A 12,105-nucleotide genomic window follows, 5' to 3' on the forward strand; every position below is an offset into this window, starting at 1 on the left:
TGAGAAATACATGTTTAATGTGCATCATCAGGGAGGGTCTGGAAGGAACTAGGAATGGGGAAAATGCAATCAAAACGCATTTCTTTAAATGCTCAGCATACTTAGCACTGAGGAAAATGCAAATCCAAAAGGCTTAGATTTCATCTTATTCCATGCAAAATGACACAGACCTGCAAAATAACCAATAACAAATGCTGACAGAGAGGAGGGGAAAAGGGAACCGTCAATCACTGTTGACAGAATTGCAAATGGGTGCGGCCACTATGGAAAACAGTGTGGAGAACTCTCCAAAAACTACCTCCCAAATGACCCAGCTGCGCCACTCCCTGGCACATGCCTTGAAAAATCCTACCCCAGACACCTGCTCAGCCATGTTCACTGCTACTCCATCACAGTAGCTGGGGACTGGAAACACCCTACACGTCCTTCAACCAACAAATGCACGGCAAAAGTGTGGTGCACATAACTTATGTAATACCAGTCAGCTGTGGAGAAAGAAACGAAATCGTGACGTTTGAAGGTGAAGGATGGGTCACAGGGAGTGAGGTGCATAAGACCCGGAAAGACAGCAGTCACATGATCTCTCTTCTCTGAGGCTCCTCGCTCCACACCTCATCCAGACGTGAATACACAACCGGGAGAAACTGCAGAGAGCAGGAACGGAGAACGGACCATTGCCACAGTCAGGAGCGTGGGGCAGTAAGAGGAGAATAGCAGAGTGTGAGTGATTGGAGATGGGAAACGGGGAAATGGGGGAGGGCTTTAATCAGGAGGAGGGAGGGAGACAATATACAAGGAGGGAGGGCAAAATAGCAGAAACAACGTCTGAAAACATTAGACTCCAAAAATAGCACACACTTTTGCTGCTCCCCTCGGCTATCCCACAGAGGTAGCAGGTTAAGTTCCTACTGGTGAGGGCACCATTCACATCGAACACAGGCCCATAGGCCTGAGTTGAGAGTTGACCTGAGGACTAGCTTTAATGGCACCAGAAGGTACCACAACAGGGAAGCAAACAAGCGTCCAGCCGAGCTCTGACACCTCTGCACCTCGGCAACCAGCATGGCCTAACAACCATAAGGATACGAAATACAACACACACGACCAATGCTCTCCAATCGGCCCAAAGAGCCGCTTGACAAGAGGGAGCTTAGGCTAGAAACCACAGACCTCAGAGAGCCTACAGTCTCCACTTTACTAAACAAGCACAATCCACCTACATTCCAAATACATGTCTTTACACCCACAAGTAAGTGTAGTCCTCATCCCTCATCAAAGAAACATCGATTTGCAACAGATGGAAATTATTACAGAAAGCCACGATGAATCAAAATGCGAAGTTGTAGAGCCTGGTCCCAACACATACATGTTCAGCACAACTCCTGCACCTACGGTTCAGAAGACATTTTAGAAGGGGTGTAAAGATTATAAAAGCCAGGGATCAAGGAGTCTGCTGTAAGACTGTGTCTCGCTGTAATATCAGAGGCTGCCTTAGTCTCAGCAACATGACTGCTTCAACAGGAGCTGGGCGGGGAGGACACTAGTGGACATGCCAATGTGGGAGAGGGAGGCTCAGCAGGCCTCAACCCTACACAAAGAACTACAGACAACTATGGTGAGCTGAGAGTGGGGGAAATAATTCCACAGGGGAAGAGAGCACCAACTGGTTATCCAATACCAAGTGGTCAGTCTTAAAAACATACATACAAGTAAAACCATGCGGATTGTACTTATAGAGTTAGGAACACACACAATTAATGAAGAGACCATGAATGTGAAAGACAGCAAGGAGTATATATGAGAGAGATATAGGAAGAGGTATAGAGGAAAGGGAATGGCAAAATGGTGTAACTGTACTATAATCTCAAAAACTAAAAAGATTTTTTTTAAAGAAAGGGAGGGAGGAAAGAAAAGGAAAAAAATAAAGAAGATTTGCCACTGTAGACTGTTATGTATTACGCCAGGAATTTTGCTTGTTAGACCTGGGAAGATGGCTTGCTGGCTAAGAGTGTTTGCTGCATAATCACGAGGACCTGCATCAGGATGTCAGCGACCCACATAGCGAGCTGAGCATGGTCTTCAGCGTGCCTGTAACTACGGTGCTGTGAAGGGTGCAGATAGGACTATTGGGGCTTAGTGTCTGAAAGACACCGAGCTCTAAGTTCAGCGAGAAAGCCTGCCCTGATGTCATTTCACTAAATTCATAACTAACATGATCCATCTCTAACACATTAAGAAGCATGTAACATGTCAATATGTATCTGCTTCATAAAAGGCAACGAGGAATGCTGGCAGCCTTACCTACTGAAGTCAAGTTCTCGTAGTTCTCCAGCATCACCTCTCGGTATAGATTTTTCTGAGTCAGGTCCAGTAAAGTCCACTCATCCGGGGTGAACTCCACAGCCACATCATCGAAGGTCACTGAATCCTAAACCAGTACACACAGGCTGGTTTGAGCCAAACAACAGTCCTGCTAGTACTCAATGGGAATTAGGAAGGTGGTTCTCAGATCAGCCTCGAGCAGCTACAGGGTTCCGTGGCCCCAGGACTCCTCTCTACACTCACTCTCTGCCGACCTTCTACTGTTGCATGCCTTTAAAAGTGTGATTTCCACCAGCACGGCCAGGCTGGAAGCTCTTCTGGTCCTACTGTATCATTGCAGCATGTCCCTAAGCAAACTGCAGATATCTGATAAATAGATCCTGCCTTACCACCTGTCAGAGCACCCAACAAAATAAAAGTTACGCAGTTATTAGTGAAGCTCAAGATTACTTAGTGGGGGCCCATGTCTGTGATCCCCAACACTGGAGAGGGAGGCTGAGACCAGCCAGGGCCATACAGTGAGTTCAGGGTTAGGCTATATTGCCAGACTCTATCTAAAACAAACAAAGATCGATTGGTGAAGTTGGGGGTAGAGCCCAGTAGTAGAGCATGTGCTGAGCATGCATAAAAAGTCCTTGGCTCCATCCCCAGCCAAGCAAACACCTTAACAAGCACTAACAGAAATTTACAAGGCTCCGTTCCCCAGGGAAAAGATACTCTCACCCACTAGTGAGAATGCACTTCCTTTAAGAAGCCCTAGAGATTGAGTCTGTCTAAACTCTAGACTCTAAAAGGAAATGCATCTGGATCACAGATGAAAAGGCTCTGTTTGGGAGAACGACACTCCCTCTCTTTACCTGGTAACAGTTTGCCTGGTTGTCAGTCACCGTTCCTTCTACCTCTATGTTTGCTTCGTAGACGTAGATAGGCTCTCTAGGAAGAAGGCCTGACAGGAAAGAAAGACAGCATAAAATCCCAGAGCTGCCTTAATGCCCACATTCACATGCCATGAAGTCACTCCACGACAGTGTGACATTTCCCTGTCATCTGAACACTCATCAAACCGCATAAATACACAGTCCTACCAAGAAAATGCCGCAGCACGTACGCCTCCCCTGGAGCCAGAGGGCGAGCTAGGAACTGGGCTGCCAACTGAGAAAGAGAGTGTTGTTCTCACTTTATAAATAAAGGAACTTAAGGTATAAAACACGGACTCTGGGGCTGGTGAGACAGCACATTTGGTTAATTCAAGTGCTCACGCTTAATGCCCAGGGTTTAATCCCAGGATCTCACATGGAAGGAGAGAACTGAGTCCCCCTAAAAGTCCTCTGACTTCTACATTTACCCTCACTCATACAAACACATACTCACAATAATAAGTCAAAGAAAATGTAAAAAGAAACATATGACTGTCTGTTTCCCCTGGCGACAGAACTCACGACAATTGTACATCATCTCCTCTGCAAGCACACACGCTGGGGCCCTAAATCACAAACCACTATTGTACAGCCCACTTCAGCTCTTTGTAAATGAACAGACAAAACTACGAAAGTCCTGCCCACTGGCCTTTGCTGTGTAGGAGAGACCTAAAACAGTCTGAAAAAGAGCTTCGACAAGGACTTACCATGGGACAAGTCAATGGCTGCCATCCCGTGATGCTGATGGTGAAATGTGCCTGAACACTCCCTTCCCTGAGGCCAAGATCACTTCGGGACAGCTTATGAATCTAAGTGGACAGAGGCAATCTCCATTCCTCTTAATACAGGGTTATATGGAGTCCTGTTCACATCAATCGTTAATCAACAACATCGAACGTCAGTCATCAAACATCACACAGTAGTGCTTGCTCTCTGCAGATTATATACGTGAAACCCGCCAGCAAACATCTACTCACTAACATAGCCGTACTCATACCAACTGACCTTTGCTACATTTGTCAGAAGGTGTGCTAGGCCCTTTACATCAGCCCACGTGCTACCGTAACCGTCCTACATGGGAGGTACCGTTGCCCGCACCGGAACACCCACATTCAGGCAGCACTAGTGATCAGCCTGGTGTTACCCGGTTTGGAAATGAACTGAGACTTGATGAAGCTGAGTTTGTCCACAAAGCTTGATTTCTACCATTGCTACTGCTCCCTACCATGACGAGAAAATATGGACCCACCACAGCCCTGCTCAGGAGCCACTGGTTCCATATGTAACTTACTACTGCGTATGTACATAGTATGACTTAATTTTAAAAACTAAAATTCAAATTTTTTTTAAAGTCAACATGACTGTCATTGAGAACTCAGGCCCAGGGCCTGATAGCACACACTGATAACTAGCACTTAAGAGGCTAAGGCAGGAAGACTGTAAGTTAGCGCCTCAACTACAGAAAGACAACCTTTCTTTAAAAAACTAAAGAAGAAAACAAGCTTGAAATATCTTATCTACTGAATCCACTTATTTTCTTTTCCCTCTTTCTTCTTTTAAGGACAGACTATCCTGTAATACAAGGGCTAGCCTTGAATGCACTGTGTGGTTGAGCACGACTTTGAACCACTGATCCTTCTGCTTCTATCTCACAATCACAGATGTGTCCCCCACCCCGCCCCCGACCTGGTTTATGTGATATCAGCTGAGGACAGAATTCAAGGCTCTGTGTATATGAGCCAAGGACTATGCCATGGGGCTAAATTCCCTCCCCGTGTGGGACTGACCTAGACCCAGGGCCTCAAGCTAAACATACACTCTACACCCCGGGTTCTGAATCTTTTACAACTACTCATCTCATTTATTATAAACATAAATCAAACATGTCTGGAAAGAAAGTAAGCATCTGAATTTTTATAATGTACTAAAATGGTATTCTCAATATACGGGTTAAAATAAAAACATTATTACAAATAATCTTACCTCTTCTATTTCATTTACTGGAGGTACTGGAGGTACTGGTCTATCTCAGGTCTGGCTTATTCTTTAATTCTTTCAGCAAATTATTAGGAAGTCCTATTCCTGTGGTAGGCATGAGCAGAGCAGGGAAGGACACAGAAAATATTCTGTTCCGTAAAGATCTAGAAGTCCTATGGGGAAATATAATCATAACAAAAAAAAAACTGGTATGTTACTTCATAAGGACTACAAGAAAAACCAAGCAGGTGAGGGGAGAGCCCTGCATATGCGCACACAGGAAGCACAAAACTGAAAACTGGTTTGGGACAAGATGGCAACACAAAAAGAGAACTAGCACTGGCTATATCATCGTTGGATTAGAACAAGAATTGACAGGTATTTTACTTCTTTTTTAAGAAGGAACTGAGAGCGGGAGAGACGGCTACGTGTCTTAAGGGCACCGGCTGCTCTTCCACAGGACCTGGGTTCAATTCCCAGCACCCACACGGCATTTCACATTACTGTAACTCCAGCCCCAGAGGACACCAGACATAAAAGGGGTGCACACACATGCAGGCAAAAACCCATTCATATAAAAAAACATAGTAATGATAATTATAATAAACAATTTTAAATTTTCTTGAAAACCCAAAAAAGAAAAGAAAGGAATTTTTTTTAAACCCCACTGAGGAGACAGTCCAGTCAGTAAAGTGCTTGTCATGCAAGCACGAGAACCCACATGAAGATCTGGACAGTGTGGGGAGGCTCCCTGGCCTCTCCCATCACATCAGGGAGTTGTGGGTACAGCAAGGGATCCTGTCTCAAAAGTAAGGATGGATGAGGAACAGAGATGGATGGCTGAGCAATTAAAGGGACTTGCTGCTCTGGCAGAGGACCCATCACCCCATCAATTCTCACCATCCACACCCAGCAACTCATACCACCTGTTAGCACCAGCTCCAGGGACTCTAATGGCCTCCTGTGGCCTCCCGTGTACTCACACATGGCAGAGAAAACACAATAAATAACAATAAAACTAAAAAAGCAGTGTAAAGAGCGACTGCAAAGGACACCCACATTTACCTCTGGCCTCTGCACACACACAAACTCAGAGCACATTTCAAAGACGAGGGTCTCGGCTGGCAACACTAGAATCATACATAAAGGCCCTTTCTTCTTCATCCTGGCACAGGGTCAAAGACAGGTCAAAACTGCTGGCTCTTTAGTATGGATTACCTTTTTCAATAAAGAGTATTAGGTGTTCAAAATAGAAAGTGTCCATTTTCTTTTGGCTTTTTCTTCTCTCTATCCGCCCTACCCCTCCAAACAGGAAGACTTGGTTGGCCTTGAACTCACAATCCTGCCTCTACCTTCTGAGTATTAGCATGTGCTATCGGAGTCCTTCTTCGTGTGATGCTGGGGACAGAACCTAGGACTCAGCACAACAGGCAAGTGCTCAGCCACTAAAGCTGTATGCACAGCTGTCCCCAGGTCTCATGAGGACTGAGAGAAGTGACTTCTGAACATTGTCCTCAAGTTTGTTTTCATTTCTTCAATAAGTTTCTTTTCTTTTTTCTTTTATTGTTATCTTGCAATAAATGAAGACTGGCTCTTTTTAAAAAAGAAAAGAAGAAGAAGAAGAAGAAGAAGAAGAAGAAGAAGAAGAGGAGGAGGAGGAGGAGGAGGAGGAGGAGGAGGAGGAGGAGGAGGAGGAGGAGGAGGAGGAGGAGGAGAAGAAGAAGAAGAAGAAGAAGAAGAAGAAGAAGAAGAAGAAGAAGAAGAAGAAGAAGAAGAAGAAGAAGAAGAAGAAGAAGAAGAAGAAGAAGAAAGGGGTTGGGGATTTAGCTCAGTGGTAGAGCGCTTGCCTAGCAAGCGCAAGGCCCTGGGTTCGGTCCCCAGCTCTGAAAAAAAAAGAAAAAAGAAAAAAAAAAGAGAGAAGAAAAAAAAACATGAAAGCCAGGTATAATGGGGGTAGCTTTGTAATCTCAACACTTCCAAAACAGAAGCAAAAAGACTTCAAGCCAGCTAAATAAACAATGTTATCTTTTAAAAACACCAGACCTGTAATCCCAGCTACTGGGCTATTGGGGAGGCTGAAGCAAAAAGATAAGTTCAAAGCCAGCTTAGGCTACAGAATGATTTCAAGGCCAGCCCAGGCAGGTTGGTAGGCTCCTGTCTCAAAAAGTTAAAAAAAAAAAAAAAAAAAAGGCTAAGTGCAGTTCAGTGTTAGAGCACTTGCCTAGCAAGCATGTCACACCCTAGGTTCAATTCCCAGTACCCAACCTACCCACCTCCCCATCCTCTCCTCCTCCCCACATCACACATAAATAAGGGTCAGGGAGATGGCCTGGTCAGGCAAAGGTTCTTACTGCCAAGCCTGATGACTCCAGTCCTATCTGTCCCCAGGTCCCATGAGGACTGAGAGAAGTGACTTCTGAACATTGTCCTCAGATGTCCACATGCTCTCTCCCCACAAACAGTACTAAGATTTCATAAGTCCAGTAGAACACCAGCCTAAGGAGTGCACCACCAAGTGGCATTTCAATGAACTCTGGAAGTCTCACAGCTCATTATCCACCAAGCAAACACAGCCACATAAAATCCTTATGCAGCCTTCTCTCTAGCTGACAATCCCAAATGCTGGGCTAATGTCCTAAAAATCACATTTACACTCTCGCTAATGACAGATAGTGCCCACTACAATTATCCCTAGAATCTTGTCCTTCTGGTCCCTTGCCAGTCCATGTTGGGGCCTCTCAAACAGGAAGTAGCAGTGTTCCTTACATGAGAAAGACATCCAGTAAATCACATGACTCGCACTGTTATCTCTGGGTGCTGCATTACAGTGCCAACTACGGCACCTGCCTTGAAAGGCCAAACAAATGTTGCTTTTGCTGCTAACAACAGAGGTTAATTGTTTCCTTTTCAGCCTAAGTGGAAATAGAGCTTGAGACATTGCCTTACTTCACAGTCCAAGCTGGTCTCAAAATTGCAATTCCCCAGTCCCAGCTTTCCAGTGGAATGTTTTGTGGCTGCCGTCAAGTCTAACCTGAGTTTCACTCCCATATCTCTAAACTGTGCTCTGGCCTCAATGTATACGGCACGGCGCAAGCACAGCTAATCACACATATGCAGGATAAGTGAATGGACTTTTGTTTACCTGTGTATGTGGCTGTACTCCCCTGTGCAGGCATCTGTGAAAGCCAGAAATTCATGTTTGGTATCTTCCTCTACGGCTCTTATTTTTTGAGACGGGGTCTCTTACTGAACTTGGGGATTTCTGTCTAGATTGGCAGGTCAGTAGCTGTGATGCTTTGTGTATGCTTGGCCCAGGGAGCGGCACTATTAGGAGGTGTGGCCTTGTTGGCGTAGGTGAGTCACTGTGGATGTGGGCTTTAATATAATACCCTTGTCCTGGTTGCCTGGAAGTCAGTATTCTGCTAGCAGCCTTCAGAGGAAGATGTAGAACTCTCAGCTCTGTCCGTACCATGCCTGCTTGAATGCTGCCATGCTCCTGTCTTGATAATGGACTGAACCTCTGAACCTGTACACCAGCCCCAATTAAAAGTTGTCCTTAGAAGAGTTGCCTTGGTCATGGTGTCTGTTCACAGCAGTAAAACCCTAACTAAGACAGAAGTTGGTGCCAGGGACTGGGGTATTGCTGTGATAGGCCTGACCGTGCTTTTGTTTGGAAGAATGTGGATCTGGGGACTTTGGATCTGGAAAGCAGTGGAATGCTTTAAATGAGGCTTAATGGGCTATCATACTATGAATATGGAAGATTGTGTTCCTGAGAGCGATTTGAACTGTGCAGATCTAGCCCAATTCTTCAGTAGCAAAGAATTTCAGTATGTGACCTAAGGACTGTTTTTGTGGTATTTTGGGGAAGAACTGAAGTGGTGGGTTTCTGCCCTTGTCTGAAGAGTCTACCGAGGCTACAGTGAAGAGATTGACACTAATTGTATTGACAAAGAAGTTCCTAAAGAGCCCAGCAGACACTTTGCTTCTGCTTTAGTCTCTTACAAAAGGGTGTTTTAATGAAAAAGAACATGTTCGGAAAGTGGCCTCATTAACGGTTCACCAATCTGAGGCATTCATAACCTGACAGGTATTTTAGTGTTTCTGTTGCTGTGATAAAATGTCGTGACCAAAGTAAAGTAAGAAGAGTTTATTTTGGTTCACAGATCTGGACAGTCTACCATGATGAAGTCATGAGGTAGGGGCTTGAAGCAGCTGGTCACACTGATCTGCAGTCGGAAGGCAGTGAAGAACACTGCTCCGCGCCTTCCTCTCAGTCCAGCACCCAATCCATCCACCATGTTCTCTAGACTGGGGTGCCGCCCACTGACATCAGCCTACTCCAGACCATCTCTCCCGGTGATGGCCAGCGCTATCAGGTGGAAAGCAGTGCAATCCATCACAGGCCACCTTAGAGATGACAGACAGCACCCAGGTGGAGGAAGTAGGTCCCTGGAGCCGACTGCCTTTGAAGGTTGGTCTTGTGCCTTGCCCCTGTGTCTGAATGGTCAGCATCTAAGGCCTACAGCCAGGAGGCACAGACAGATCACTGATGAAACTTCTGAAAAATGGGCCTAATTTCATCTTCCATGGAGAGAGAAGTCTTGCATCTTTCTCTGACAAACATCTGTCACTGACAAAGACAGGAGTCTTTCCTGGGAGTCTGGGTGGAATATACATGCAAGAGTCGTGGAGGGTTTTAACTGCTATCAATGGGTCACGATCAATGGTGACAATGAAGAAAACTTGAGGGACAGATCATCCTTATCACACTAGTGCACACAGCTGACTTGGCTGAGTGATATTGTGGCATTTAGAAAATACGATGTTTGTATTTGCAATGTTACAAAATACAAGGGCTGGAGAGATGGCCCAGTGGTTAAGCGCATCTGCTGCTCTTCCACATAGTGGCTAACTACTGACTCTGTAAGACCAGGCAGGATTAGGGGATCAAATGCACTGACTTCCATTGGCATAGCGCATATGGTGCACAGACATATAGAATCAAAATACCTATACACATAAAATAAATAAAGGGTTCTTTTAAATTTAAAATGCAAGTGACTGGTTTTGTACTACAGTTAGCACCACTTGCAAAGAGTGCACAAAACCCTGGCCTGTACTTCCAGCAGCATAAATCAGGCATGATAGCACCCGTCTCTAACCCCAGCTCACAGCGGACATAGAGGAAGGAGGAGTACACATTCAAGGCCGTCCTCTGCTACACAGTGAGTTCAAAACCAGTCTGGGCTACATGAGGCACAATCTCTATAAAAAGAAAAATTACAAATACAAGATGTCCATGGAGACTGAGGTGCAAAGCCTGACTTTGAGGCTGGCAGGGGGATGGTGAGTCCCTGTCAAACATGAACAGAACCGGCTTAGAGATGGAACTCGTTGGCAGAACACTTGCCTAACATTCCTGCAGCAGAGGACTCCATGTTCATCAAAAAGTACAATAAACCATTCAACCAGAGACGGCTTAGAGGTTAACAGGGTCTGCTACTCCTCAGGGGCCTCCAAGTTTGATTCCCAGCACCCCTGTGGCATCTCACAACCATCTGTAAGTCCAAGTCCAGAAATCTGACACTCTCTTGTGGACTCTGAGATCACTGCATGCACACGGTGCACAGACATATAGGTAAGCAAAACACTTACACAAAAAATTTTAAATTTTTAATTCAAAAGATCCCACGATGCCTTTAGTGAAAAGAGTGTGAAAGTGAGCTGGAAGCCTCCCTTTGGGCTCAGATAAAAACCACACTCTTGAGCACCCACCACCTCCTGAGCCCCCTTGACCAGGGAAACATTACGCCCACTGGCTGTTCGAGAGACAACCTTCGACCTACTTGAAAACCCTCATTCTGGGGAGATGGCTGGAAGCAGGAAGCTCTTTTTTCTAATGAGCTTTCAAGAGCACTTGCTGCTGTAACTTGACTCACAAGTAGTACAAAACCCAGGGACAGCTACAGTACAGCACACGAGCCAATACCCCACAGGAGAGAAATGCATGCTGGGAATACAGGTCTGGACACACCATGTGATACAATACACTCACTGAACCCACCTACCACAACCAACAAATAAGTGAGACAGTCAGTGGAGGGTGGTGTGGGCATGAGATCGTGCATGTGGCTGTAGGCAAATGCATGTGCACACGCTGAGGCCAGAAGAGAATGAAAAGTCACTTGACCTCTATATACACAAAACACATGCACACACACAGAGTAAGTAAAACGAATCTTTAAAATAACAAAACAGTCTGAGGAGGTAGCTCAGTTGACAGAATGCTTGCCCACCTCTCATGAAGCCTTAGTTACGCCCCAGCACATTAGCCAGACTGGTGATGAGACCTAAAAACCCAGCACACGGAGGGTGATGAACGAAGTCATCCTTGGCTGATGAGTGAGTTCTCGGTGAGACTGGGATACACACTTGCCTCATAACAAGTTAATGTTTGTAATCTAAACCCTTCTATCACTTTTCCCAGGTGTAAGCTACCCAGCCAATTAAAAGAAGGAATTACTAGGCTAGCAATGTGGTTCAGTGGATTAAGACTGACAGCCTGGGGCTGGAGAGATGGCTCAGCGGTTAAGAGCACTGACTGCTCTTCCAGAGGTCCTGAGTTCAAATCCCAGCAACCACATGGTGGCTCACAACCATCTGTAATGAGATCTGCTGCCCTCTTCTGGTGTGTCTGAAGACAACTACAGTGTACTTATATATAATAAATAAATTAAAAAAAAAAAAAAAGACTGACAGCCTGAGTTAATTTCTGAACCTACAGTGGAAAGAGAAACCTCAAAGTGGCATGTATGTACTCACTCACACACATATCAGAGAGAGACATGTACGTACACACACACACACACACACACACACACTCACG

At 45.4% G+C, this 12,105-nt stretch overlaps 1 protein-coding gene across 25 annotated transcripts in view; it reads right to left on the bottom strand.

The window, feature by feature from the left end:
* Zfp266 (zinc finger protein 266) overlaps positions 1 to 12,105 on the bottom strand; it is a 30,574-nt gene that overhangs the window by 7,738 nt on the left and 10,731 nt on the right. For 11 of the 25 annotated variants that reach the window (XM_087563066.1, XM_087563062.1, XM_087563050.1 and 8 more), the window contains 4 exon segments: positions 5,223 to 5,389; positions 3,947 to 4,101; positions 3,180 to 3,268; positions 2,302 to 2,428 (listed from right to left, as the gene is read on the bottom strand). In XM_087563066.1, the coding sequence (XP_087419192.1) occupies positions 2,302 to 2,428; positions 3,180 to 3,268; positions 3,947 to 3,971 (241 nt within the window). In that variant the 5' untranslated portion in view covers positions 3,972 to 4,101; positions 5,223 to 5,389. 25 annotated transcript variants of the gene reach the window in all.

The sequence above is a fragment of the Rattus norvegicus genome, chromosome 8 (assembly GCF_021556685.1).
Source record: "Rattus norvegicus strain SHRSP/BbbUtx chromosome 8, alternate assembly SHRSP_T2T, whole genome shotgun sequence".
In the NCBI taxonomy this organism is placed as follows: Eukaryota; Metazoa; Chordata; class Mammalia; order Rodentia; family Muridae; genus Rattus; species Rattus norvegicus.